At 52.9% G+C, this 26,318-nt stretch overlaps 12 protein-coding genes across 12 annotated transcripts; 9 read left to right on the forward strand and 3 right to left on the reverse strand.

Moving 5' to 3' along the window:
- Positions 1-131: 131 nt before the first annotated feature.
- RHO25_001618 (uncharacterized protein) lies at positions 132-1,745 on the reverse strand (the record flags this gene model as incomplete). The annotated part of the gene is made up of 1 exon (XM_023594228.2): positions 132-1,745. One exon carries the CDS (start codon positions 1,743-1,745, stop codon positions 132-134), a length of 1,614 nt encoding a protein of 537 aa, XP_023459763.2.
- Positions 1,746-2,769: 1,024 nt separating this feature from the next.
- PDH1_1 (ATP-binding cassette transporter CGR1) lies at positions 2,770-4,320 on the forward strand (the record flags this gene model as incomplete). The annotated part of the gene is made up of 2 exons (XM_023594229.2): positions 2,770-2,880; positions 2,935-4,320. 2 exons carry the CDS (start codon positions 2,770-2,772, stop codon positions 4,318-4,320), a joined length of 1,497 nt encoding a protein of 498 aa, XP_023458657.2.
- A 600-nt stretch (positions 4,321-4,920) lies between these two features.
- RHO25_001620 (uncharacterized protein) lies at positions 4,921-6,249 on the reverse strand (the record flags this gene model as incomplete). Its single annotated transcript, XM_023594230.1, has 1 exon — positions 4,921-6,249. The coding sequence occupies one exon, from the start codon at positions 6,247-6,249 to the stop codon at positions 4,921-4,923; it is 1,329 nt and encodes a 442-aa protein (XP_023458658.1).
- A 1,170-nt stretch (positions 6,250-7,419) lies between these two features.
- On the forward strand, positions 7,420-9,060 carry RHO25_001621 (uncharacterized protein; the record flags this gene model as incomplete). The annotated part of the gene is made up of 2 exons (XM_023594231.2): positions 7,420-8,016; positions 8,068-9,060. 2 exons carry the CDS (start codon positions 7,420-7,422, stop codon positions 9,058-9,060), a joined length of 1,590 nt encoding a protein of 529 aa, XP_023458655.1.
- A 450-nt stretch (positions 9,061-9,510) lies between these two features.
- Positions 9,511-10,581, forward strand: RHO25_001622 (uncharacterized protein; the record flags this gene model as incomplete). The annotated part of the gene is made up of 2 exons (XM_023594232.2): positions 9,511-9,865; positions 9,941-10,581. 2 exons carry the CDS (start codon positions 9,511-9,513, stop codon positions 10,579-10,581), a joined length of 996 nt encoding a protein of 331 aa, XP_023458656.1.
- A 3,352-nt stretch (positions 10,582-13,933) lies between these two features.
- Positions 13,934-14,984, forward strand: PIL1 (Eisosome core component; the record flags this gene model as incomplete). Its single annotated transcript, XM_023594233.2, has 2 exons — positions 13,934-14,051; positions 14,107-14,984. The coding sequence occupies 2 exons, from the start codon at positions 13,934-13,936 to the stop codon at positions 14,982-14,984; spliced, it is 996 nt and encodes a 331-aa protein (XP_023458653.1).
- A 762-nt stretch (positions 14,985-15,746) lies between these two features.
- On the forward strand, positions 15,747-16,763 carry RHO25_001624 (uncharacterized protein; the record flags this gene model as incomplete). Its single annotated transcript, XM_023594234.2, has 2 exons — positions 15,747-16,262; positions 16,317-16,763. The coding sequence occupies 2 exons, from the start codon at positions 15,747-15,749 to the stop codon at positions 16,761-16,763; spliced, it is 963 nt and encodes a 320-aa protein (XP_023458654.1).
- Positions 16,764-18,114: 1,351 nt separating this feature from the next.
- On the forward strand, positions 18,115-19,454 carry RHO25_001625 (uncharacterized protein; the record flags this gene model as incomplete). Its single annotated transcript, XM_023594235.1, has 2 exons — positions 18,115-18,329; positions 18,383-19,454. 2 exons carry the CDS (start codon positions 18,115-18,117, stop codon positions 19,452-19,454), a joined length of 1,287 nt encoding a protein of 428 aa, XP_023458651.1.
- A 1,361-nt stretch (positions 19,455-20,815) lies between these two features.
- RHO25_001626 (uncharacterized protein) lies at positions 20,816-21,350 on the forward strand (the record flags this gene model as incomplete). The annotated part of the gene is made up of 2 exons (XM_065602128.1): positions 20,816-20,996; positions 21,196-21,350. 2 exons carry the CDS (start codon positions 20,816-20,818, stop codon positions 21,348-21,350), a joined length of 336 nt encoding a protein of 111 aa, XP_065458200.1.
- A 236-nt stretch (positions 21,351-21,586) lies between these two features.
- Positions 21,587-22,465, reverse strand: RHO25_001627 (uncharacterized protein; the record flags this gene model as incomplete). Its single annotated transcript, XM_023594237.2, has 1 exon — positions 21,587-22,465. One exon carries the CDS (start codon positions 22,463-22,465, stop codon positions 21,587-21,589), a length of 879 nt encoding a protein of 292 aa, XP_023458659.1.
- Positions 22,466-22,815: 350 nt separating this feature from the next.
- Positions 22,816-24,509, forward strand: RHO25_001628 (uncharacterized protein; the record flags this gene model as incomplete). Its single annotated transcript, XM_023594238.2, has 2 exons — positions 22,816-24,081; positions 24,132-24,509. The coding sequence occupies 2 exons, from the start codon at positions 22,816-22,818 to the stop codon at positions 24,507-24,509; spliced, it is 1,644 nt and encodes a 547-aa protein (XP_023458660.1).
- A 555-nt stretch (positions 24,510-25,064) lies between these two features.
- On the forward strand, positions 25,065-25,695 carry ERV14 (COPII-coated vesicle protein; the record flags this gene model as incomplete). The annotated part of the gene is made up of 3 exons (XM_023594239.2): positions 25,065-25,081; positions 25,192-25,431; positions 25,536-25,695. 3 exons carry the CDS (start codon positions 25,065-25,067, stop codon positions 25,693-25,695), a joined length of 417 nt encoding a protein of 138 aa, XP_023459141.1.
- Positions 25,696-26,318: the final 623 nt, after the last annotated feature.

The following is a 26,318-nucleotide window of genomic DNA, read 5'->3' on the forward strand; positions in this document are numbered from 1 at the left end:
GAGTGTGCTGTATATGGTGGGAAGAGATTATTGCAAATGCGAGATAAACATAGAGCAGAGATGGAGCTAGGATCCGCAGCTTTTGTGTTATCTTGCTCCTGGGGCCTCTTGAGTCTCGAAGCTTAGTCCCATCAAACCAGATTCGGACAATCCATCGCCCCCACACCCTTCACAACCATCATACCTTCTACAAAACTCGGTTTCGTCTTTAATGTCCATCCTACACAGCGATTCCACAAGACCTCTACACCTTCTCTTTGTCTCTGCCAAATACAGGTTCCAGCCACTCCCAATTCACTAACCACCTCTCCTTTGAAGGCTCTGTCACCAGCCAGTAACAGCGACCCTTGCGTTTCATTGGGCGGTTCAATTCTTCTCATTAAGATGAATTTCTTCCATTCTTCTTCTTTCAAAGTTTTCAGATAAGCCGGTATAGCTTCACCATAAACATTATGCCCTCCGCCATCACCGTTCGCTTTGAGAACATAGTTTGCAACTCTCGTGGGACCGGAGATGACGCCTACCCAGTCATTCCTCGACGGAGGTGAGTCGATTGAGAGCATTTCCACAAAGGTATTCTTGAGTGCAGGGATCTCCTTCGTTGAGGCGGAAGTAGCATCGAGCGACGATGATCTCGACAAGAACTTTTCCACGACCCCCTCTTTCGTCAAAGCCTGCTGCACAGTCTTACATGTCGTCAAATGCGTCGCGATGTCGGGGCATTTGATGGCACGGGAAAGTTCGATGCGGAGGCGGGAGTCCATACCGGAAGGGATGTGGAGGTATTCGTGAGGTTGGTAGCCGGCGCGGTAGTAGACTACGCTGACTTGGAGGGGTTCCTGCTTGTTGGGAGGATGGAAGAGGAGGGTTCTGTTTTGGTCGCTGAGAAGTTGGGTACGCGTTGAAATATCTTGCCACTCGCAGCGGTAGCAGGGGATGTTCCGAGACCAGAGAGCGTGCTCGATTGGTCTTTCGTCTGCAATGTTGAAGTTTGTGGGTTGGACGATCAAGAGGATGCATATCTTCGGCTGTGGAACTGGTGATGCTTCGGTGCTTGGAAGAGCTTCTTCATTTCGGGTAGATACAAGCTGATGGCAGTAGATCCTGTTAGCTTCAGCTAGCATGTCCGCTATACCGTCGACATTCTTGTTCTTTGGCAGGTCTGCTGAGCTACCGCATGTTTGCTGTATGTGCTGATGCATGTTGGCGACATTTTGAGCATGTGAGAAACCAGAAGCGGAGAAGACGTTCATTTCTACTTGCTTGAGCGTGGAGTCGTGGGAGTCAATCATGTAATCGGATCTGAAGATGCCGCAAACGACATGTTGCTTTGAGCCTGCATTTCGCACCTGCTCGTAGATCTTCCACAAGCTGGCTACTAGTGGGTCATGCTCGATCAAAGGCGAGAGGACTCCACGGAGCCAATCATGGTCGCTCGCCACTCGCAGATACAGCTCATTGAACAGAGGCTGGAGTTCTTGTGCTTGTTTGAAGAGGTGCTTGGGAAATGGAGTAGGCAGTATGCTCACGGCCAGAGGCCTTGTGGTCCATGGAAGATTTGTCTCTGATACTTGGCAGGCACAGAGTGTACTGGGTTTCTTGGAGATGCGATGCCATAGCTGATTCAGCCGACTTGGATTGTGCGAGCCGGATTCGAATCCTTTCAACAGCATGCCATGGGTGAGTCTGTAGTCTTGTATCTCCTGGATGCGGTGCTCTCTCTCCTCTTCTGTCACCCCCGTCATGTTTGGCAGCTGTTCCTGCTTGTCATCTTAGCGAAGCGTTGTGCGACACTTATTCTACGGGTTGCGATGTGTTACATGGAATATCAGGCTGAGCCACACCAGAGGCTGTTGGTATGGAGAATGGACAAGGGATGTATGGCCATTGGCGTGGCTTTCCTTGAGCACTAACGGAAGTCGCTGTATGCTTGACGCCTCGGTCACACTGACTGGCTTTTGGGATTGCTTCTAATGCAAGTTGGGGAGCGTTTGACCACAGACTCGTCTCATCATCTGCCACCGTGCAGGATCGACTGCAGTCTTCCACTAGCTGCTCGACGTGGGCGAATAAACTTACTTGACGATGCGCAACGCTGTGAGAGGATGGGTGGCAGGCCTGCAGACATGTGGTCGATGCTGCCACGGGTGTCCTTCTCACCTTCGGCGCGTTGAGCTGGCAATCGCGGTAGAGCGCGTGCCTGCACAGAACACGATGTCCGTCTATCGGCGAAGTGGCAGTCGCAACGCCAAAAGTGCATACCGCTCTCTCTGCAAAGTCGACTCGTGTTGAGCGACCAAGCCGTGGCTAAGCGTGAAGCAGCCGGATCCGAGCCGATATCGCTGGCAGTGCTCTGGGCGCAGGGCAGCGCGTGCTCCGGTCTCTGCCGAGAACAGCCATAGAGCCTCGGGCTTGTCGAAGCTTTGACGTTGGCAGAAGGGCAGCGTGTTGTGCGTGTTGACGTCGAGAGCTCCAGCGATTTCTCTTATCCAGCACGCAGCATTGTCCATTGGCCTCTGCTACAACTCTTCAAAGGTCTCCAGCACCACTTCATCCTCTCCACTCCACACACCGCTGGACATTGTCGGTGCAATGTCGTCGTTGGCAGCACGAAACTTGCTCCGAAGCTCGTCCAGAAGCATAAGCCGGAGCACCAGCAGCAGCACTACAAAAGCTCCACTCGCTGCAGCATCGAGGCTCTCCTTTGCTGCCTCCCAACGCACAGCTCCCATCCGTCTGCAGAACACCGCCAGAGCATTCTCTACCACCATGTCCAAACACACAGATCTCGGCCGCCCGGGCAAGGCACCCGAATTTGACCCAGAAATCAAGGACATGGCAGACTACATCCACAACTACAAGATTGACTCGGATTTGGCTGTAGGAACTCTCATACACTGTGTACACAAATTCGGACTGACCAAAAATGTATAGATCGACACTGCCCGCTTTGTCTTCCTCGATACCATCGGTTGCGGTCTCCGCGCTCTCGAATTTCCCTCCTGCACAAAATTGCTCGGCCCAGTCGTCGAGGGCACCACCGTCCCCAATGGCACCCGCGTGCCCGGTACACCATACGTCCTCGACCCAATCAACGGTGCTTTCAACATTGGAGCCATGATCCGATGGCTGGACTTCAACGACTGCTGGCTCGCAGCTGAGTGGGGTCACCCCTCAGACAACCTGGGAGCCATCCTCGCTGTGGCAGATTGGGCAAACAGGTCGAACAAGAACGGCGTCAAGGTGGGCAATGGCAAGCAGTTCACCATCCACGACGTGCTCGAGGGCATGGTCAAGGCACACGAAATCCAGGGTTGCTTGGCTCTGGAGAACAGCTTCAACAAGGTCGGTCTGGACCACGTCGTCAATGTCAAGGTCGCCTCCACCGCTGTCGTCTCCAAGATGCTCGGTTTGAACCCAGAGCAAACCAAGGCTGCCATCTCCCAAGCCTGGGTTGACGGCCAATCTCTCCGTACATACCGCCACACCCCCAACACCATGTCCCGCAAGTCGTGGGCTGCCGGTGATGCCTGCCAGCGCGCCGTCGACATGTGCTTGAAGGTCCTCCGCGGCGAGGGTGGTGTCCCCACCGTCCTCTCCACTCCAGTCTGGGGTTTCTACGACGTCAACTTCGGCGGCAAGAAATTCGAGTTCCAGCGCCCATACGGCAGTTACGTGATGGAGAATGTCCTCTTCAAGGTCTCCTACCCCGCCGAATTCCACTCGCAAACCGCCGTCGAAGCCGCCGAGCGTCTCCACCACAAGCTCAAGAAGATGGGCAAGAGCGCCGAAGATATCGAATCCGTCACCAACCGCACACACGAGGCTTGCATTCGCATCATCGACAAGCAGTTCAAGCCCATGGACAACTACGCCGATCGTGACCACTGCGTCCAATACATGGCTGCCACCATGCTTGTTTTCGGCCGCTTGACTGCAGACGACTACACTGACGGTGGTGAGGCTGCTGAGTCGCCGCTCGTCGAATCTCTCCGCCAGAAGATCAAATGTGTGGAAGACCCACAATTCACCAAGGACTACCATGACCCAGAGAAGCGAACCATCTCGAACGCTTTGACCGTGACCTTGAAGGACGGCACGGTCTTGCCAGAGGAGGTCATCGAGGCACCACTTGGCCACCGACTCCGAAGAGAAGAGGCCAAGCCAATCATCTTGGAGAAGTTCAAGAACCACATTGCACCACACTTCTCTGCGGAACACACAAAGAAGTTGGTCGACCTGGGCAACGACCCTAAGACACTGTACCAGATGCCTGTGGATGAGTATATGGATTTGTATGTCAAGGATAAGATCCTGTAGATTGGAGTAGGAACAAAAGAATGTCGAGATCCTGGCCGAGGACTATCTTGATGATTGACGAAAAAGTGGGATTATGAGGGAAAATCCGAAAAACAGAAAAATATAAGAAGGGTCAACCAAACGTTCGTGTGCATGGCCCTCTCTGTTGTTATTTACCTGTCCCGAAATGGAAGGAAAAAATATGTTCATAGATTTGATAGCAGTCCGTCAAATTGATCGACAAGCAAGAACCTGTATTTCCACCAAGATTTCCCGAGTCGAAATTTGTACACCTTTGAATATAAAGCTTCTAGAGCAAAGAAGAGGAAGAAGCTAATCATACACGCCAGACTAACACAGCTAACAAACATGCAAGGCCATAGCATATATATCATGTCGTACCCCTTCTTGTTGATGTATTGTCCCTCCCATTGCCATTCCATCATAATTTCATTTCCATCCTTCCGTAATCATCACATTAAAACAAAATAGCATCCCATCCCGACGAATAGCCGCGTCGTACAGTTTCCTGAAGAGGAAAGAAGCAATGGCAAAGGAGAAGGCGCCGTGTGTGTGTCCGTCGCTCATCCCAGTCCTGTACCAGCAACAACGACAATATGCTTACAGTACCCCTTGATTTGAAGTCGCCTCGCCAACCACCCCTGTCGGCCCAGCAGTTTCAGCGAGAGAAGCAGCAGTAGGAGCGGCAGGAGCAGCAGCAGGAGCAGCAGAAGAAGCAACACTCCATGCAATCCTCTGCATGACCTTCACGAACGCCTCGTCTAACTCCGTCCAGTCTGTAGCCCACCCGTAATCGACGACGGTCTTTTGGAAGGATGCGATCAAAGCTTGGATGAGTGCTTCGATGGTCATTTCGTGACCTTGGTATGCGTGAAGAAGTTCTCGCCATTCGCGCCAGACGCATTTGGACATTGCGCGACAACGGATCGGGAGGGGAGGGAGGTCTTCTTTCGACAGGAGTTTTGTTTCCATTCGATACATCGTGCCGAGGAGCTCGTCGGCGTTGATGGTTATGGTAGTTATGGTGGGAACTGGTGGCGGATGCCGGTCCTGTATGGGTCGCCTTGGAGGAGAATGTGGTCTCTTGTCGGCACGGAAGGTATCGAGCATTGGAGATGGCGGCGATGGCGTTTTGACTCTTGACGGCGGTTCAGGCGATACCGACTTGACGCTGGACGCTGTCGTGTAGGCTTGCTCATCGTTGCGACGTCGGTGCGATTCGCTAGAGTGGTTGTAATCCCGCAGCTGGTAGGACAGGTTCAGGTCGGCGGCTTGGTTTCTGAGTGGACTGCGTCTCTGCAGGCACCAAGTGCGGCTGCCTTGCGAGCCGGATGATGTCGTCGATGTCGTGCTTGTCGTGTCCTGTGAGGTTCGGGGCGCCGCATCGTGTCGCGTCAAAGCGGCCAGTCGGTTGGAAAGCTCCTGCACGTCTGGACTACGTGCCCTGAAGTAATATCCCGACTTCGGTATAGGTAAGCTCTGCGGGGTGCCAATCTCGTGTGACGTGGAATTACGTTCGGTAGAGCCTTTGGTCGGAGTGACGGTGTTAGAAGTGTTGGAGTCACTCGTCCAGTCTCGCTTGAGTTGTTGCCGGCAATCAGGGCATAAAGAGCTTCGTCCGAGCCATGTGTAGATGCAAGAGAAGCAGTATGTGTGCTTGCACACCGTGACGACTGGCCCGCGCACTCCTTCTCGACAGATGTTGCAAATTTTGTCGTAACCTTGTGTTCGGTCTCCGGGTTCGAGGCCATACTCGATGAAGAGTGCGGCCGCTTGTCGAGGCCGCGACTTCTTCTTGCGACCTCGCCACGCGAAGAACGAGGTCGAGCGCGGAGAGAGTGCTCTTGGTCGCTCTTCTTCATGGCTGACGGGTGTATACTGGGCAGTAAGCATGTCATTTGCCGGCTCTCCCGCGGCGGAGTGTTTCATACTTCGGGTGGTAAGCGTTCAGAGTCGCTCTGCGAATGTCAGGACATCTGGAGAAATGCGACCACACAGTCTACCAGTGTACCAGTTTATCCGTTTCCGGGCATCTGAACAAACGGTAATACGAACACATGCGAGGATGAGGGGTTTCAGTCAATTCGTTGTAGGGAAGCACATGTCAACTTCCTGGGAAGATCTCGGTTCCATGGCTGAGGCTATCGTGCAGGCGCCCAAAGAGACCATGGGTTCTGCATATAAGCCCAGCGAGCGTTGAACACTGTTTGGCGCGTAAGTACCAAGATTAGTGATTGAAATTCTTCCTGTCGACCACAGAGATCCGGCCGTAGCGTTCTCCTTCGCTGCTCAATTAGCATCGAAAGTCAAACATTTATTGAACATTGGTTCGTATACCGCAAATCCTGGGCTGTGGAGTTGACACCGGATCGAACGAAAACCCGCATGCTCGTCGCGAGCACCGAGGGACTGGTTGCGAATCCAGGCATCCTTGAAGCGTGTCGAACTTTGTCAGCACTCTTTCACTCAGTAGTGGCTGGTTGGATTGCGTCTTGCTAAGCGGCGGGCGGCGAGGTCCGAGTATAGTTCACGTCCGGCACTGCTTACCGATGCCTGTCGTCGTATGCGAATCAAATTACTAGTCATGTACAGAGTACTCAGGAACGGTGAATGTTCTTTGGCCTGATACAGATGCGCCATCCAGAATACGCGAACTTGGCTGTACCTGCCTTGGACCTGCAAAGACAACGTGGGAATGCCTGCGTGAAGATGTCGCTCATCCAGGATGGCGCCACACGTTCTCAAGTGAGGCGGTCCCGGGCGGATGAGCGTTTAAGTCCGGTGGAACGCCTCGTTACGGTCGCGTTTGCGAGGTATTGCGTGCATCACCAGTGGTGATTGCGATGTTGGCGAGATGGCAGGTTCGGGAAGAAGCGTAGGAAGTGGTCAGTCTCGCATGGCTAGGCATGGCTTATGTAAGTCTCAGGCCGGTCCTTCCCCATTGAAACCAACCCATTGGGGCATGTACAGCCGAGGGTATCTATCGATACGATGTTTCGCCATGATGCTATGGAGCTGCCATTGTGACATGGCTGTGTACTACCAGCAGAAATGTGAACACTTTTGCTGTGACTTTCTTCACAGACATTACTCGCAGCCATGAAGTCAATTCTCAACACCGTCTCCAGGACGCCCGCCCTTCGCAGCCAGATTCGTCGAACGAACCACCTCAGACTGCTGTCCAGCACTGCTTCGAGGAACGCCCACCAGGTCCCTCCACTCGCAGACAAGACGCTATTCAAAGAGCAATGCTATATTAATGGACAATGGGTAAATGCCCGAAGCGGCAAGAGCTTCGAAGTTCACGACCCAGCAACAGGAAAAGTCATTGGCACCATGCCTGAGATGAACAAGGACGACACCAATGATGCGATCCAAGCGGCATCCGATGCTTTGGTTTCGTTTCGAAAGACTACTGCGAGACAAAGGGCGGATATCCTCAGAAAGTGGTACAATCTCCTGATCGAGAACAGCGAAGATCTGGCAAGGTTGATTACCTGGGAAAACGGCAAGCCCTTCACAGATGCCAAAGGCGAAGTCGCCTATGCTTCGAGCTTTTTCAACTGGTTCAGCGAAGAAGCACCGCGACTAACAGGGGACACGATACCAGCTACTGTCGCAGGAAATAGGGTGTTCACCGTGAAGGAACCTGTTGGAGTTTGTGGACTGATTACACCATGGAATTTCCCAGCAGCCGTGAGACTGAAGGAAACAATGAGTATTACGCAAGCCCTAACATTTCTGTAGATGATCACGCGTAAAATCGGACCGGCACTTGCAGCAGGCTGCACAGTAGTCGCCAAGTCTCCCGGCGAGACACCTTACACCGCTGCCGCTATTATGGAGTTGGGTCACCGGGCCGGGATCCCAGCTGGTGTTGTCAATATTGTTACATCACTCGAGAATACGCCCGAAGTGGGCGAAGCGATTACATCGAGCAACATTGTCCGAAAGGTCTCCTTCACTGGATCCACCGCAGTGGGCAAGCTGTTGATGAAGCAATCTTCCGACACCCTAAAGAAATTGTCCTTTGAGCTTGGCGGCAATGCTCCTTTCATTGTCTTTGATGATGCAGATCTCGAAACTGCTGTCAACGGCGCTATTGCGAGCAAGTTCCGTGGCAGTGGTCAAACCTGCGTGTGCGCCAACAGAATCTATGTGCAAAAGGGCATTTACGAGGAATTCACAAAAGCTTTCACGGAGAAGGTGAAGAACTTCAGTGTCGGTCATGGGTTTGACGAGGGCGTCACTCATGGCCCGCTTATTCACGATCGAGCAGTCAGAAAAGTGCAATCGCATGTTGATGACGCTGTACAGAATGGCGGCAAAGTTCTTGCTGGTGGAAAGGTGCTGTCGGAGCTGGGACCCAACTTTTACGCGCCTACTGTCATTCGTGACATGACGAAGCAGATGAAGATCTCGTCCGAGGAGACATTTGGACCTGTCGCAGCGCTTTTCCCATTCGAGACTGAGAAAGAAGTTGTTGAGCTGGCCAATGCTGCTGAAGTCGGACTTGCAGGCTACTTCTTCTCTAAGGACATTCAGAGATGTTACAGAGTGGCGGAGCACCTGCAGTTCGGCATGGTTGGCATCAACACAGGCATCATTTCGGACCCTGCAGCACCTTTCGGCGGCGTGAAGCACAGTGGTTTTGGACGCGAAGGATCAAAATATGGTATCGATGAATACATTGTGGTCAAGACGATGACTTTGGGAGGTGTTGGAGATTTGCAGGGCTGAAGCGAAGGTTTCGCAAGAAATAACGCGAAAGGATGCATCACGAATGATGGTCGGGCACTCCGAGGAGAGCCTTTGTACAAAGGCAGCATAACTAAAAGCGAATGTGTATCAATACCTGAGCAGTTTCGAGCCTACTGAGGTTTTCCCATGCGATGAATATGTGGCACTATGTCCCCTGCTACACCCGAGAGACGAATTGCATTCACGCGAATTCGAGCTCCTTCATATTGCACGACGTTCTACTGCACACCTTCGCATCTTCATCTTTGCACTTTCCCACCTTGCGGGCATACCATGGGCAATCACGATGACGAACTTCGGGTCCACTTTCCGAACGTTACCTCCATACATTTAGCCGCCACCACAGACTCCGTGTCAGCTACCAAAACCCCGACAACATCCAAGAAAACAGCAAATCCACCGCAAGCAAGAGCAACAGAAACAAGAAAGATGCCTCACGAAATTAAAAAGTACAAGATCACCTCCCCATACCTTCCTATTTCATGCGGCCTGGGCGAGGCTCCCTTTTACGAAGCTTCTACGAACTCCCTACGCTTCGTCGACATCGTGAAAGAGAAGCTTCACACGATCGACTTGAAGGAAGGACCCGGCTCGCACAAGGAATGGGATCTTGTGTATTCGATCGGGACGACGGCGGACATCGAAGGCGAAGATGGAAGTGAGAAATTCATATTCGGCGGCAAGAGCGGGTATGGAATCTTCGATAAGAAGACGGGAAAGATGAGGATCTTGAAGGAGTTCTGGACAGAAGCAGAAAAGAAGGATGATGGGGGCGGGAAGCCTGGTGAGTTTTCGATCTCAATCGCTATTAACTGTGAGACACACACACATCAGACTAACATCAATCTGCAAATTCCAGGCAAAGGCTCCTCCCTTGCCCACCGCATGCGCTCCAACGACGGCGCAGTCGACACCAAAGGCCGCTTCTACGTCGGAACAATGAACGACCCAGCGGTTCTAGGCTCCAAACCTTTCACCGACGAAGGTATAATTTTCCGCTTAGACCCGGACCTCAGCATGCACCGCGTAAAATCGAACGTCACAATTCCAAATGGAACGTCCTGGTCTCTGAATGACGATACCATCTACTTGACCGATTCTCCAATAGGAGAAATCAGACAATACCCTTACAATCCCGGCACTGGTGAAATCCGGTTCGATGAAGGCAAGACATTCTTCAAATGTCCTATTGAAGGTGGAGTGCCGGATGGGCATTGTCAGGATGAAGAAGGCCATTTCTGGGTTGCGCTGTTTGGGACAGGGAAAGTCGTTCGAGTTGATCCGAAGGGTGAAATTGTGGCTGAAGTAGATGTTCCGACGAGATGTGTGACTTGTCCGGAGATCTGCGGTACGGAGCTATTCATTACGACTGCAGAGGAGGAGGAACCGGAGAAGTATCCATGGAGTGTGAAGTATCAGGGAGGCTTGTTTAAGGTCGATGTAGGCGTTAAAGGGTCGAAGAGGAATAAGTTCAGATTGGAGAAGGGGGTTGAGTTGTAAAAGGAAGAGTAGCTGACTGCGTTGATTGAGGGGGGCAATGATGGACCATGCTGTTTAATAGTATGGTCCACCAAGTCGTGTGCTATCTAGATAGCAGCTTGTATGCCTCGAAGTATCTCGGAGAAGGACCAGACTTGGCATGGGAATTTTTGTGGATGGTACAATAGAAGACAGAATGTGCCTACAGCCTCGTCCACTAGTCCATGGTGCGGCGCGTTCCCGTAACCTACATTTCTAGAGCTCATGCAGAACGATACCATGATTGTTCCTGCCGTATGAGTACTGCCTCTCGACAACTATAGTCGAATCGGTAGCAACCAGTCGTTGAAGTTATCGATTCTCTGCATGTTCTCGCCCCCTAGCTGCTTACCCAGCATGGAACCACTGCTGGAGTAGTCTCTCGTCGCTTACTTCACGGGCCCACGATCGGAGAAGAGAGCGGAGCTGTCGAACAGTCCCGAGTAGCAGGCCTCCGTCTAAGCTATAGATGTGCCAGACGGTGACTTGAAAGGATAATTGCCGAGTATATCGATCTTCGCTATTATCGCACATCCTCGTAGAGTGCAAAAGTCGGATAGGGATACAGATGATTGGCCTTGTACTAGCGGGCTCTTGGATGATCTGTCTTGCCATATCGTAGAAGTGCTGCTATATCGCTATACAGTCTAGTCCTTCGCGAAAGCCCTATTGCTAGGATAATACCCAGTCTAGGTCGTGTGGATAGAGGTCTTCGAGCGAGTGTGAATTTAAAGCAGGCGCTAGACGAGGGAAAGACAGCATGCGCTTTATACGGTTTGCAGTATTCGGTAACAGCTCTGTGTAGAACTAGTCAACCTTCTCGGCCCTGCTGAGGCGCTGAAACGCTTCTGTAGTCGCGACAATAAGCGCCTCGCGTGATTACTATAATGGTATTGGGTAGAGCCAGCTAGGATTGGAGTGCCTTGCCGGAGTACATCATCTAACTGGTGCAGAATTGCTCGTTCTTCGGTGCTGGCCTATAGTAGCTCGTCTGCTCCCTCTTCGCCAAGCTCCAGCGATATGTCTCGTTTGTCGTATTCGCTGTCTGACAGCAGCTCGTCCGCTTCCTTTTTGTCGAACTCTAGCGACACGTCCCCTTTCGGTGTAGAGTTGAAGCAGGTCGCAGGCGTGTAAGTCAGGCTAATCGGAGATGCAGAGGAAGTCGTCGCAGGCGTGGCCGTAGAGTCTGGTAACGATTCCACAGAGGCCAGAAACAGTGCCAGGCGACCAAGATCGGCTATTCTCAATCTGGGAAATGTTCTTTTCTTTAAGCCCTAACGTAAAATGTGCGTTACATCTCGGCTTTCATTCGTGGCCTGTTGCTACTGTGCGTGGTATCAATGGGGTCCTATATTCTGTGAGCTAACGGATGTCCATGCGCTAATGCGCCTCGTGCAGTAACACTCCAATCTTGCATGAGAGAAGCGTCCGGATGCACTCCTGAACCAGAGACACAACATCTGAGTGCTGCAGTATGATTTGCAGCCAAGTCATCATGTTCCCTCGCAGGCATCGATGAGGCCGGTAGACTATTGCCTGTTCGTGGGGAAGCACTCCGGACGCAGCGCACCATCGTGGTCCTTGCGCCGCTCTTCGCGTGCGCTTTCATGATTACGCTGTCAGCGAGAGGCTCTGGCGCTTGGTAGACGCTCATTTCCATGGGCCAGGTGGAATCGAAGCTGCCGCCGGATCGCTTTCGATCCCGCCGCTTCATAGATGAGGGTCCGGGTCTCCACGAGACTTTTAGGGGCATGGTACACTAGCTTCATACCTTTCGAATTTGTTCGGATTCGACATTGCGGAGAGCGATGTATCGACACTTGCAGTCGCCTGGCTATACTAGATGTTTGTCAACAAAGTCTACCAGACGAACTGCACAATAAGGCACCGTTGTCTACATCTGACTGCATCTGTCGAATAAACTCGGGATCACCATCGTCCCTGAACGGCCAGATCTTCACGTCAAGGTTCAATGTGGAAAGTTTCGGGCTGTTATGAACCCTGGAATGTGGAAAGCAGGGAGCGTGTCAGGTCGTGAGAAGGCGCAGAGGTCGGTAGGCTACTTTATGTTCGTCTTGGCGACGGGGGGTAGGCGATGCGGAGTGGTAGGTTTGGTATCTTGTACAGGGGCTTCAGCATTGCAAATGGCGTTCTCGTGTCCGTGCAAGCTATGCTCGTAGTGACGCGGGATTGGTGACTGTGAGACTCGTTCGAAGCGTGTCCGCAAGCCCGGCATATTTTTCGACAACGAATCTGAGGTGATTTGGGAAATATTAAGTCGCCAGTTACCCAACGATGCGTTTGAACGGCAGGCAGGGGATTGTTGGCTCTGTTGATTGGTATGAACAAGACGATGAAACAAGTGTCTGTCCTGAGTTTGAGGGTCCAAAAGTGCTCCCGTCTTGTCTTCTTGCGGAGAGAAGCACTTCCATGTACTCGCGTGCCGGGAAGAGGCGAGGATTTAAGACTTGCGCTGTGGAGACCACGCAGAGAAGATGATGTGCATGCTCGGTAACGCCCATCACTGCGCACTTGGGTGTATGCCTAGCATTGCATCCGTTCAGGAACCGGAGGCCAGACTCCTGTCCCTCGGAGCCATCTGCACGACTTCACCCCGGCAGTCGTCAGTTGTACCTGCACGGGCGGCAGTCTCTCGCAGCGGCACTGTCCGGCCCAAGATGTGGCAGTAATGATGATGTCGTCGTGGCGATGGCGAGCGAGTGGCTGCGCGGAAATTGGGAGAGGCGTGGCGCCCGCTGGCTGTGCACCAGTTCGACCGACAACCAGTTTGTGCCCCAGGATCGGCGTCGTGGGCGAGTCGGACAAGCTTTGGCGGTGACGTCTGCGGCAGACCTGTCGCCAATCCTTTGTTGTTGCCGGAGCAGCCACACGGCGTTTGTCAGAATCACAGAGTACGACGCCTTGCGAGCAGAGAGGGCCCGAGCCAGAGCTACAGCCAAAGCTCTGCAGATGCGAAACAAGAAATAATGGATGGACAAAGCTCGACGAATGGCCGCAGCTGGAGCAGTGGGAGGAGCTGGCAGAGCTGGCAGTGGACGCGCGCGGCATCTCTGCAGCTTGAGCCTTGAGGAATAGTTCCCAATCGTGTGGTGCCGTGCCAACAATGATCTTCGAAAGCACGAGACACGTTCCGGCCTGAGCCACCACACTGCTCACTCGTGACATCATTCCGATAACCCCTGGCGAGACGTATACATACTCTAGAACTCCTCGTCGCCCGTCCAGCCACACATTGCTCTGTACAAACCCAGAACTCTTGCTTTGGCAGAATATACCACACATTAACCGCATTCACTCAGACCGTCAGCCCAGCATGCATCGCACATACTCTATGCGCCAGTCGCGCGCGCCGACCGCCTCGCAAATCCAAAACCCACCGCCACCGTCAGCTTCCACCAAGGGTGGTCGCCTCTTCGGCCGTGCCAACATTGGTATGTTAGAAGCAGAAATTGCGAAATGGGAGCGTTCAGCTAACAGCGAGTAAAGGCCACACATTCCGCAAGTCCGTCCACCCTGGCGCTTTCGGCCCAGACCTCGCAAAGAAGCTTTCGCAGCTGGTGAAGATGGAGAAGAACGTCATGCGATCAATGGAGCTTGTGGGCCGTGAGCGCATGGAGGTTGCTCAGCAGCTATCTTTGTGGGGTGAGGGTTGCGATGACGATGTTTCCGACGTTACCGACAAGCTCGGTGTCCTCATCTACGAAATCGGGGAGCTGGAGGACCAGTTTGTGGACCGCTACGACCAGTACCGCGTGACGATCAAGAGCATTCGCAACATCGAGGCTTCCGTCCAGCCCAGCAGAGACCGCAAGCAGAAGATCACCGACCAGATCGCACAGCTCAAGTACAAGGAGCCAAACAGCCCAAAGATTGTCGTGCTCGAGCAGGAGCTTGTCCGTGCTGAGGCCGAGTCGCTCGTTGCTGAGGCACAGCTGTCCAACATCACCCGCGAGAAGCTGAAGGCTGCCTTCACCTACCAGTTCGATGCTCTCCGCGAGCACAGCGAGAAGATGGCCATCATTGCCGGCTTCGGCAAGCACCTCCTCGAGCTCGTTGACGACACTCCAGTCACTCCCGGCGAGACCCGCAACGCTTACGACGGATACGAGGCATCCAAGGCTATCATCCAGGACTGCGAAGATGCCCTCACCAACTGGGTCGAGCAGAACGCCAAGGTCACCTCCAGCCTGTCCCAGCGCACTCGCACACTTTCGCAACGCCGCCGCAACAAGAACTCCGGCCACGACCTGGCTGACCAGGACCAGGACCGTGAGTCTGGCATGTGGGTGTCTGCTGAGCAGCACGGCGCTGGACAAGACTACGACGATGAGGACTCTGTCCGCGGACGTGAAGTCGCAGCATAAGCAGCCGATTGGAAAGATGTGTTCTTTGGAAAAGCAACGAGTGAAAGTTATATACCCTGGGAAAGCGAAGAAAGCGCGTAATACTGTACGAGCAGCACAGGATCACAGCCGAGCGACGACCTCACGAGTTTTTATATTTTATGGGAAATCAGCAGCGTCGTATATGATAATGTCTTTGACTGAATACCATTCCGCCATTTCTCATCTCATCTCTCATCCACTTCGCGTGTCAAGCTGACGCCCTGCTAGGATCATATCGTGGTGTCGCTCGCCCCTCCTCTGCGGCGGGCTTCGGCTTGTCGCCATCCGCACCTTCCGTCCAACGTCACCCGCACGGTCGAGCTGTCAGGCAGTAATTCTAGTCGTCAGGTCTCCGTGCAGATATACTTCTGGGCCCTACGATGTACTTCACACGAGCATCGGACTCCATTGCCGACGAGCTGTGGACAAGCTTTCCAAGTTGGGGGCTCGCGAGCTCGAGCTGCTGCTGCCATGCTCCTTCGGCCAGCTCTGCCATTCTTCGGTGGAAATTAGTCCGCCGCGATATCCGCTATGCGTGCCCGAGTTCGGCGAATGGATAAGAAGTCGACATCGCCTGCTGCTATCACTGAATAGCTAACTGAGTCTCAAGACTGGAAATAACATTACAGCGCCAAGAACAAGCAGAGCATCAGCCACTGCTTCGATCTCGCGATCACGACAGACCATTGGCAACCACAAACCTCAAGCACATCAGCAGACTTCGAACTGAAACTCTGCAACATGGCAACCAACGGCCACTCCTCGCAAAGCCCAAAAGTCCCTCCTCCTGGCATCTGGGCCCCAGCCGTAACGTTCTTCGACCCGGTCACCGACGAACTTGATCTCGCGTCCCAAAAGAAATACTACTCTTACTTATCCCAACACCTCGCCGGCCTCGTAATCCTCGGCACCAATGCCGAGACCTTCCTCCTCACACGCCAGGAACGTGCTGCACTCTTGCGCACTGCCCGCGAAGCTGTCGGACCTGACTACCCCATCATGGCAGGTGTGGGCGGCCACTCGACGAAGCAGGTTTTGGAATTCATTCAGGATGCTGTAGAAGCCAAAGCGGACTCCGTACTGGTATTGCCTTGTGCGTATTTTGGAAAACAGACGACCATGAAGGTTGTCAAAGACTTTTATGGCGAGATTGCAGAAAAGAGTCCTTTGCCGGTCGTGATCTATAATTTCCCTGGTGTTTGTAATGGAGTGGATTTGGATTCGGAGACGATTGCCGAGCTGGCGAAGAAATACAAGGTGTGTTTGTCGTTATCCGGAAGGAGCTGACAGAAGTCTAATGCATTAGTCCAGAACATCGTCGGAACGAAGTTGACATGTGCCCAAGTCGGCAAAATCACTCGTCTCACATCGCACTTCCCATCGACGGAGTTTGCCACATATGGTGGGCAATCCGACTTCCTCATCGGCGGTCTCGCTTCCGGATCCGCGGGCTGTATCGCAGCATTTGCCAACATCTTTCCCAAAACTGTTTCTCACATCTACAAGCTGTGGACGTCTGGCAAGACCGAGGAAGCTTTGCGTATTCACCGCATTGCAGGCCGAGCGGAGAACTTCAGCAAGGCCGGAATTGCAAACACGAAGTACGCGGTGAGTTTGACGAGTGCAAAGTATGCGGGAATTGAGGGTGCGGAGGAGAAGTTGAAGCCGAGAAAGCCTTACGAGGAGCCTAGTGACAGTACCAAGGCGGATATCAGAAAGATAATCGAGGAGATGGTGAAGATTGAAGAGTCGCTATAGAGACAGTAAAGGCGTGGTCATCAGGGAGTAGAGGAATATTCATCGAGAAGATCGTGGCGATAGAAGTGGTCCAGATGTCTTGCAGCTTGTTCATAATGAGAAATGAGAACCACGACATCAACCTCTCAGGTCTCTTCGAGATTCCACGTTGAAGTCTTGAGATGACTTTTCGACCTTGAACAGCATGGGAAGGAGGTTTGCACAAAACTGTGGAAGGTACGTACTTACTCACCTTCCTCGTGCAGAGCTCCATTTAGTGGCCTCGAAGAGCTGATGTGCCTGCAGATCTATGAACATGCTGCCACAGCTGCCACACCTCCTGCGAACACGGCTGACTAGCGCCAGATCGACAAGAGCACGACCAAATGCAGAAATCTCCGATGCAGAGGGTGCGGCTCTTCCACTCGAGGGAACTGAAAGTATTCGTCGCTGTCATGCGGTCGCATCCTGCCCAGCAGAATATCCAAACCTGTCTCAGTCGGATCATGTGCCTCGAAATGCGTATTCGCGACCCTCCAATACAATGCTCGACTATGAGACCTCTTGCGTTGTCGAGCTCGGATTAGCTCGCACGCAGCCATGCCGTCGCCACAGTGGAAAGCAAGGTGAAACCCATTGCCCCGCCGGCCTATCCTGAAGCACTTGACTTGAACGATGGGAGGGATCGATACAGTATAACACATCGCCGTCAAGCCGAGTCTCCGACTCCTTTCATCAACTGTTTCCCAACACATGACAGGATCACTTGGTCTTGCACAATAAGCCTTACAAGCTCCAGGATCGCCGTCAGGCCTTCCACGCCGGCACGCATGCGGGAAGCGAAAAATCTCCCATTGGTATTCTTACGCCCCCGATTCGTCTATGGACGGAGCTACACTGCACGCTTATGGCCGTAGCGAGTTGCTGACTTTAGAAGGTCACATTGGCACAGCCTTGCATGAACAATAGCCTCTCAACTACGCAAATTCATTGTCAGATATTGGCACGCCTGATCATTGTATCTGCGCGGCATCACATTCTCCAAAGGCTTGATGGGCATGATCAAATGCATAATCATTACAAAGTTGAGACCTGCTCGAATCTAACCTGCACTGCTCAAGATCAACGCCAAAAGTGACCTGCGACGATGCAACATCGAGCGGCATACGCATTATAGCCTGGACGCCTCGAGGCACATCGAGGCCGATTGGTTCACTGCCTCGCGAGGTCACATCGTATACCACATCGGAAGAAGCGATATGCCTCCTGATGCTACATCTGGTCTCAGTGGTGGACAGCAAAGGCGATACATATAAATGACGGCCTGGAACGCACCGTTTGCGATACATCAAACAGTCTACAGAACATCAATATGCAGTATCGTTTACTCGCTTTGTCCCTCCTCGCCGGCGGTGTAACTGCTTGGCTTCCGCAAGATCAAGACCTTGCAGCGTTCAACCAGACGGCCCGATTTGAGCAGCTTGGAAAACGCTTCGAGCCTTCTCTCCCAAATGGCGTGACCAAGATTCGCGGTGTCAACTTTGGAGGATGGCTCGTTTCGGAGCCTTGGATGATGAGCAACGAATGGTATGTCACCTTTGATTCCGATATATTAAGCTTGGAGTCTGACAGCTCTGCAGGAGCAAAATGGGCTGTGCTAGCTCGGCTTCTGAGTTCGACTGCATGAAAGACCATTACACTGGTAGCAACCGAGCGACAGGAAACCAAAAGTTTGCAAACCACTGGAGAGATTGGATCAACCCTGCCACTGTCCAATCTGCTCATGATGTTGGCTTGAACACTATTCGTATTCCTATTGGATACTGGTCATACGCGGCTATCGTCGATACTGCTAGCGAGCCTTTCGCGGATCCTGCTCCAATGCTCCAGTATCTGGACGCTGTCGTTCAAAAGGCTACCGACCTGGGTATGTATGTCATTATCGACCTCCACGGGGCGCCAGGCGGCCAGCAAGAGGACGTCTTCACAGGCCAGAACAACAAGCCAGCCGGCTTCTTCAACGACTACAACTTCGGCCGTGCCCAGAAGTGGCTCTCATGGATGACTAAACGCATCCATAGCAACTCTGCCTACTCTTCCGTCGGCACGATCGAAGTCCTAAACGAACCAGTCTCCGACCACGATGCGAACGGTCGCTACCCAGCACCCGGAGAAGTCCCAGGCTTGATTCAAAAATACTACCCGGCAGCACTCAAAGCCGTGCGTGATGCCGAAGCATCCCTCAACGTCCCAGACAACAAAAAACTCCACGTCCAGTTCATGTCCAAGAAATGGGGCTCCGGCGACCCACGCTCCACCTCCGCAATCCAGAACGACCCAATGACCGCCTACGATGACCACAATTACATCGGTTTCGCCCTCGGCAGTACCAGCGACAAGTACTCTCTCATGCACAGCGCTTGCACCGATTCACGAGTCGTTTCCGGACAAGATTTCGCTATTACGGGAGAATGGTCTATGACGTCCGGCGTGGATAAGAATGATGGGGCTTGGTTTAAACAGTGGTTTACGGCGCAGCAGCAGCTTTATGAGAAGCCCGGGATGGATGGTTGGGTTTATTGGACTTGGAAGACGGAGTTGAATGATCCGAGATGGACGTATAGTTATGCGACGTATTTGGGGTATGTGCCGACTGATGCGGCGGGTTTGGAGAAGAATGTTTATCAGGATGTTTGTGCTGGGTATAGATAATGGTGATGTGGGTTGGTGGTGTTGTTGGAAGCTGGAGAGATGTGAGCGGGAGTACAATCTTTGTTATTTCAACGAGATACAACTGAACTTGTGCGATGTATAGATCATTCCATCTTCCTCGAATAGGGGAAAAGTTCCAATGAGCAGTCTCGCAGGTCACTCTTGTCTCGATATCAATATCGAAGAACAGCAATGGAAGTTCACTCTGTTATCGTTCTCATTGTTCGAACCCATCCCTGTTTGCTACTCTCCACTTCCAAACTATTTCCCCTTCTTGGCAAAAATGCCGCATTCACTTCGTCCTCGCCACAAATTTTAAGGCTTCCGGAAACTTCTGTCTTCATCTCTCTGCACAAGCGTTACGCGATATAAGCACAGAACATCGGAGACTGGCAACTACCACACAAGATGTGTCGTCCCCTGACAGTTAGCTGTCAACGCATGACAGGCTACGGAGACCCGATCTGTGACCACTACCTCACACTTCCCGACCACAAGATTCTCTGCTCGAAGCCTGATTCCAGAGAATGCAGAGCCGGACTGACAGACCCGGTGAGCTTCCAGAATCCACCGACGCAGTGTGCTGGTGAGTTCGACTCGAGCCCCTTGCCCATCAATCAGTACGAGCGCATGATTTTCTGACTTGAACAGGCATCGCGGCAGGCTTCCATCCACAGAGCGAAGCTTGTGAGAGGATCTGTGAGGCTGCCCTGAGGAAGTATGGGTCGACGTTGTGGAAGGTCAATAAGGAGGGTAAGCCGAGTGAGGCGGGCTGGAAGGCTTGGTTGGTGAGATTGTGCGCTCGGTCGAAGGAAGACTGTGAAAAGGAGGCGAAGCCGTTGTTCGTGAGTGATGGAGAGGACTGATGGGCCGGCCAGGAAGTAGATCGTGCTTCAGGCGCTCGAGAGAGTGGAGATCTGGATAGTGGTGCTCGAGTGGGCGGCGTTCTTGAACTGCTTCAACGTTCTCCCAGGTGTTCGGTTTGGTCCCCTTCGCCGTGATGGCCCAGTAAGCGATTCGTTTTCCGTTGCTCCAACGTAGGCAGTTCTTCGCCTCTTCCGTTGCTGCTTGTCCGTTGGCTTCACTTCTCACTCCAAGCTTCACATTCACCTCTTCTGCACCGCGCGCCAGACCCCAGCAACGCGCGTCTCCACCCGCAGCAAAACAATCTCGCTGACCGCTGCGGCAACAAGCTCAGTCGCGCGCCCAATATAAAAACAAACTTTCTCCCCCCTTCTGCTCTCTTCCTTCTTCCCCGTCACCACAACACACAACACAACCGCGCCAACACACCAACGACCTATCACACCACACACAAGACTCTTCTCTCACACACAATCACACCATCAACACCACTCAAGATGTGCGGTCCACTCATCGTCACTTGCGGCTGCGCTCCCATCGTCCACAAGCAAAACCGCGCCACCCACTACGTCGTCTGCGAACACCTCCTCGTCCCGTGCAAGAATGCCGGCGACAGAATCTGCAAGGCCGGTCTCGGCGAGATCGTCGACTTCCAGAACCCGTCCACTGAGTGTGCCGGTAAGTTTTCACTTCTTTCCTTCACTTGCTCTTGTTTCTGTTTCTCTGCCAATTTGGCGCGGCGGCGGCGGCGGGCGGGTTGGAGATTGAGTGACTTGGAGTCGAGTTCGAGTGGCGGAGAAAGGGGAGGAGACCGGGGTGAAGAAAAGGTAATCTTGCTGTTTGAGAACAATACTGACTCGACTTTCACTGGCGAAAGGCTGCTTGGCCGGCCACTCTCCATACAGCCAGGCCGCCAAGGAGATCTGCGAGGCTTCGCTGAAGAAGTACGCCGAGGCCGTCTACAAGGCCAACGAGAAGAATTTCACCGGCGAGAAGACCTCCCGCAAGGGCTGGTTCTTCGGCCTCTTCTAAGTCCGCAAAGGTAAGCACTCTCCCCCCTTGTTTTCTCTGGTTGGCGGTCGCAATGAACGACAACGTGGTTACAACCGCGGCGCAAAATGGTCGTGAGAGTATTGCAGAGAGACTGACTGGTTGGCAGGCACCACACACCAAGATGCGCTGAGAGATGGAAGGAAGGAAATGCTTGGGTATCATACCTAGGCTAGAAGAGCAGAGCAAAGCTTCATAAACGCTCAATGAAAGTAACGTCACGCTGTCGCTTTGCCTTTTCCTTTGACTTCGTAGGCCGGCGCAGGCTCTTCGTCGTCCTCGGAACTCTCGTCTTCGTCCTCGTCCCAGCCGTAAAAGCTTCTGCCACCTCCACCATTCGACGCTTCCGCTTTGACGCCCTCACTAGAGTCAGAGCTCTCCTCAACATCCTCATCCTCACTCTCATCCGCCTTGGCACTACTCTCACTCCCCGTCCTCTCCTCCAACAAGCCCTCCTTCATAGCCCTGATAACAGCCTCCCTCGTCTTATTCTCCGCATCCTCCTTGCCCTCAACCCACTCCGCATCCAGTCTCCCTCTCGCCGCACCGCCCTTGCCACTCTTAATCTCCTCTTCCCTCCTCTCCGCAGCATCCACAACTTCCTGCCAGCGCTTCTTCCTCTCTTCCTTTTCCTTCTTCTCCATTTCCGGCTTGATGGCAAGATATTCTGCCAGCCTCTTCGCCTCGTCCACAGTCCTCAACCTCCTGCCATCGAGGTTGCGATTCGAGGCATTTGGATTCACATTGCTGTTTCGGTTCTTGCGACTGCTCATGCGACCGCCTGCGGCGCGGAGTTGGGAGCCGAAACCGCCTTTGCCACCACATAGTCTTCGCGACAGGCGCAGGGAGAGAAGAGTATCGTCTGGAGAGCTGAGGAGGGTGGTGATCGGAGAGTCATTGTGTGGGAGGAGTTGCTTGTTTGAGACGGTTGTGATGAGTAGGTCTTCTCCTGCGGAGGGTGGTAATCGCGACTGGATCGTGCTGTAGATGTCGCTGATTGGAGTTGAGGCCTTGGTGGGTAGAGACAGCGTGCGAGGGAGTCCAAGACCGGCGAAAGTCGCCAGGAGGACGTTGATGGTGGATTCTGACTGAGCCATGTTGTTCTGGACTTGGGAGTGTGCGTCGGTAGTGGGTATAGATGCGTCTCAAAGTTATCTTGTCAGACGCGAAGTCAGTCGTCAGTCGCAAGGCCGTGTACTTCGTGCCTTAAATTTCAGGCAGCAAAAGTGGGGTCGTCAGTCCCCAGCTTCGTGCAGCCAGCTTCCAGCTTTCGAGCTCTCGCGTTTCCTGCTGGGCACGAGACAGCTTGCTGCATAAAGACGCGTGAAACAATTGTTTGCCAAGCCACGTTTGTCGACAGGCGATATAAACGTCCCCTACCCAGCCAGCTCCATCGACGGATCGATCTGCTCGCGAATCCGAAGAGAGGGGCATCTGAGGAGGAGCAATGGCCGACGACAAGACAGCAGATGCCAAGCTGGCGAGCGATGTTGCCGACGATTCATTGAAAGACCCTATGGCCACTTCTCAAGCTGCTGATGATCTCCAAAATGATGACGGAGAAGAAGAGGAGGGCGAGGAGGACGGTGAACAAGAGGCTGCAGGCGGCAGTCCCTCACAGAAGAAGAAGAAGCGAAAGCCTAAGAAGAAGAAGGCTGCCACAACAGAACAGCCACTCGCCAATGTGATCCAAAACAATAAGCCTATTGGGGTACAAGATCTACCAGCACTTCTTAAACAGCTACAAGCCAATGAGGGAGCCAAGAAGGAGGGCAAGGCACCTGAAGACTACAAGTTTTGGAACACGCAGCCCGTGCCAAAGTTCAAGGAGCCCAATCTGCTCCAAACGACCAGCGGAAAAGAGGGTGACCTCGCTGAAGGTGCTATCCTGCCATCCCAGATCTGCAAGGCCAGTGTCAAGCCCGAGCCGGAGAAGCTACTGGATAGCTTCGAGTGGTGCTTGATCGATGTGGAAGACAAGGACGATCTGCAGGAATTCTACGATCTGCTTTACAATCATTACGTCGAGGATACAGATGGTTCCTTCCGCTTCAACTACTCCACAGAATTCCTGAAGTGGGCACTTCAGCCTCCAGGATGGAAGAAGGAATGGCACATCGGTATCCGTACCAAAGCCTCCGCTGATGGCAAGAGGGGAAAGCTTGTCGCTTCGATCACTGGTATTCCTGTCACATTGAAGGTCAGAGGACAGACAGTCAATGCCAGCGAGATCAATTTCCTTGCCATTCACCGCAAGCTGCGAAACAAGCGTTTGGCGCCTGTGCTCATCAAGGAGGTCACACGACGATGCTATCAAAATGATGTTTTCCAAGCACTATATACTGCCGGAACACTGCTCCCAACGCCAGTAAGCACATGTCGCTATTTCCATCGGTCTCTGGACTGGGAACACCTCTACAAGACTGGCTTCAGCCACATGCCACCTGGATCGACTGAACTGCGCCAGAAGTACAAGTATCGATTGGAGTCTCACACGCAAACTAAGGGCTTGCGACCAATGAAGCCAGCCGATATCCCAGCTGTCAAGGACTTGTTGGTACGCTACACCGAGCGCTTCAATCTTCGACAGGAGTTCAGCGATGAGGAGATTGCGCACTGGATGTGCTCCGAGACGTCCAAAGGGGTCGTGTGGAGCTACGTGGTAGAGGATGAGGGACGCATCACTGATTTCATTTCGTACTATCTACTCGAGGTAAGCGTGAATGGTGCTCTCTCTGTGCACAGCAAGCTAACACGCTACAGTCCACCGTACTTCGCGCGTCCAAGAAGGATACGATCCGTGCTGCATACCTCTACTATTACGCTACCGAATCTGCATTCCAAGCTCCGAAAGGACCCAAGGTCAAAGCCAAGGAGTTGCAAGAGAGACTTCAAAATCGTCTGCAAGAGCTCGTGCACGATGTGCTCATTCTTGCCAAGAAGGAGGATTTCCACGTCTTCAATGCGCTCACGCTTCTTGACAACCCCTTGTTCTTGAAAGAGCAGAAATTCGAGCCCGGGGATGGCAAGCTCCATTTCTACCTGTTCAATTGGCGGACGCCGACGCTGCCAGGAGGTATTGACGAGAGGAACAACATCGACACGAGCAAGATGGGCGGCGTGGGTGTTGTTATGCTGTAAACTTAGCGAAAAGTTATGACATTGGCGATGACATATCGCGTCGATATGAGTGAATGCATCACAATATGACATGAGATGAGGTAGTCCTTGATGAATCTTTGGTTATCCGTGCATTGACAAGGACGAGAAGCTGCAGGCCACATGCAGCTTGGCAGTGGAGGCGCAAAATGACGTGGTGCGTGAGCGGATACTGCAGTGTTGCGATGAGAACCAAAACAAGTCGTGCTCGCAACATCCCGCATCCAAACACGTCTCCAGTATTGTCCAGGCAGACAGAATAGAGCATCGTCACGTCGACCGTCCCTTGCGCCAGCACTCGACAATCACCAGCGCGCCTGTTGCCTCCCACTCGGCAGCTCGGAGACTTATCGGGGCAGCCATCGTCTCTAGGTCCTCAACCACCTCCACTCCACATCCTTCGCAGGCGAGAGCGCACACCGCACCCCACGACCGCGACTCGAAAAGCTTCCACAACCACAAACCCAATCTCGACCCCGACCACCACCGCCCCTCGTCGTCCTCCAACACCGCCTGTGCGCGCAAAACACCGCCATCATGTCGGGCGAGGCGTGGTAAGTCTTGCGCGCCCGCAGCAGCATCTACACCAGCCAAAACAGCTCCTCCACCACCCCCAAAATACGCGCAGAACATCACCACTGACCAGGCATGTCCCTCTCTCCAGGTTATTCCTCCTCGCAGTCCTTCTCAATGCCGTCAACTTGTTCCTCCAGGTCTTCTTCACCATCATGTACTCCGATCTCGAATGCGACTACATCAACCCGATCGACCTTTGCAACCGCCTCAACATGTATATCGTTCCTGAAGCCGGCATTCACGCATTCCTGACCATCTTGTTCCTCATCAACGGATACTGGTTGCCGTTGATCTTGAATCTGCCTTTGATTGCATGGAACGGAAAGAAGTAAGCAATACCATGGCACACAGACGCTTTGCAAAGCAGCTTGCACATGAGAGCGCATATACGGTGCAGGAAGAACGAACGGCACAAGCTAACGGCGCTCACAGGATCTTCGAAAACCAACATCTTCTCGACGCAACAGAGATCTTCCGCAAACTGAACGTGCACAAGAAGGAGTCCTTCATCAAGTTGGGCTTCCACTTGCTGATGTTCTTTTTCTACCTCTACTCCATGATTGTCGCGCTCATCCGAGACGAAAGTGGGTAGATTCCCGGAACAAGCCACTGCAAAACGCATTCTCCTCCCTCTGCGCTTCTCACATGCCCCAAACACCAAAGCTCGAACCTGCTTGTTAGTTCTCTGACACTCATGGCTCTTCTTTGCGTAGGCGGAACCTCGGCCAACAACACTCGTCTACCGCAATAGACGCGAGAAACCCGACGAGAGGAGATTCGAGTTCCAAAGCTTTTCCTGGTCGGACAACGCTGCAGAGGGGAGTTGTGGTCAGTGAAACGAAGAAAGCAAGGGAATGTGGGCTCAGCGAAAGATCAAGAGAAGGAACAAAATCGTGGTGGTTTGGATGCATATGCAAAGGAATACAGAAATGGAAAAGATCACGACGTGTAAAGGTAATGACTATCTCTCTCGCATGGCGGGAGGAAAAAGCGGTGCATCAATCATGAAATGATACAGATGAGATACGAAATGACTGAGAGACCGACATGTCCTTGGAGAGGCAAATCACCTTGTAACTGTGCGCATCGGAGTCAACAGATGTGCGAGATAGAGAGCATTGTTTTTTGTTCGGAATTGTGTGTTGTTTGTTTTTCGTCGCACGTATCACGATATACCCCTCGATCAGGAAGCAAGAATCATCATTTCGTTGTAAA

The sequence above is a fragment of the Cercospora beticola genome, chromosome 1, assembly GCF_033473495.1.
Source record: "Cercospora beticola chromosome 1, complete sequence".
NCBI lineage: Eukaryota > Fungi > Ascomycota > Dothideomycetes > Mycosphaerellales > Mycosphaerellaceae > Cercospora > Cercospora beticola.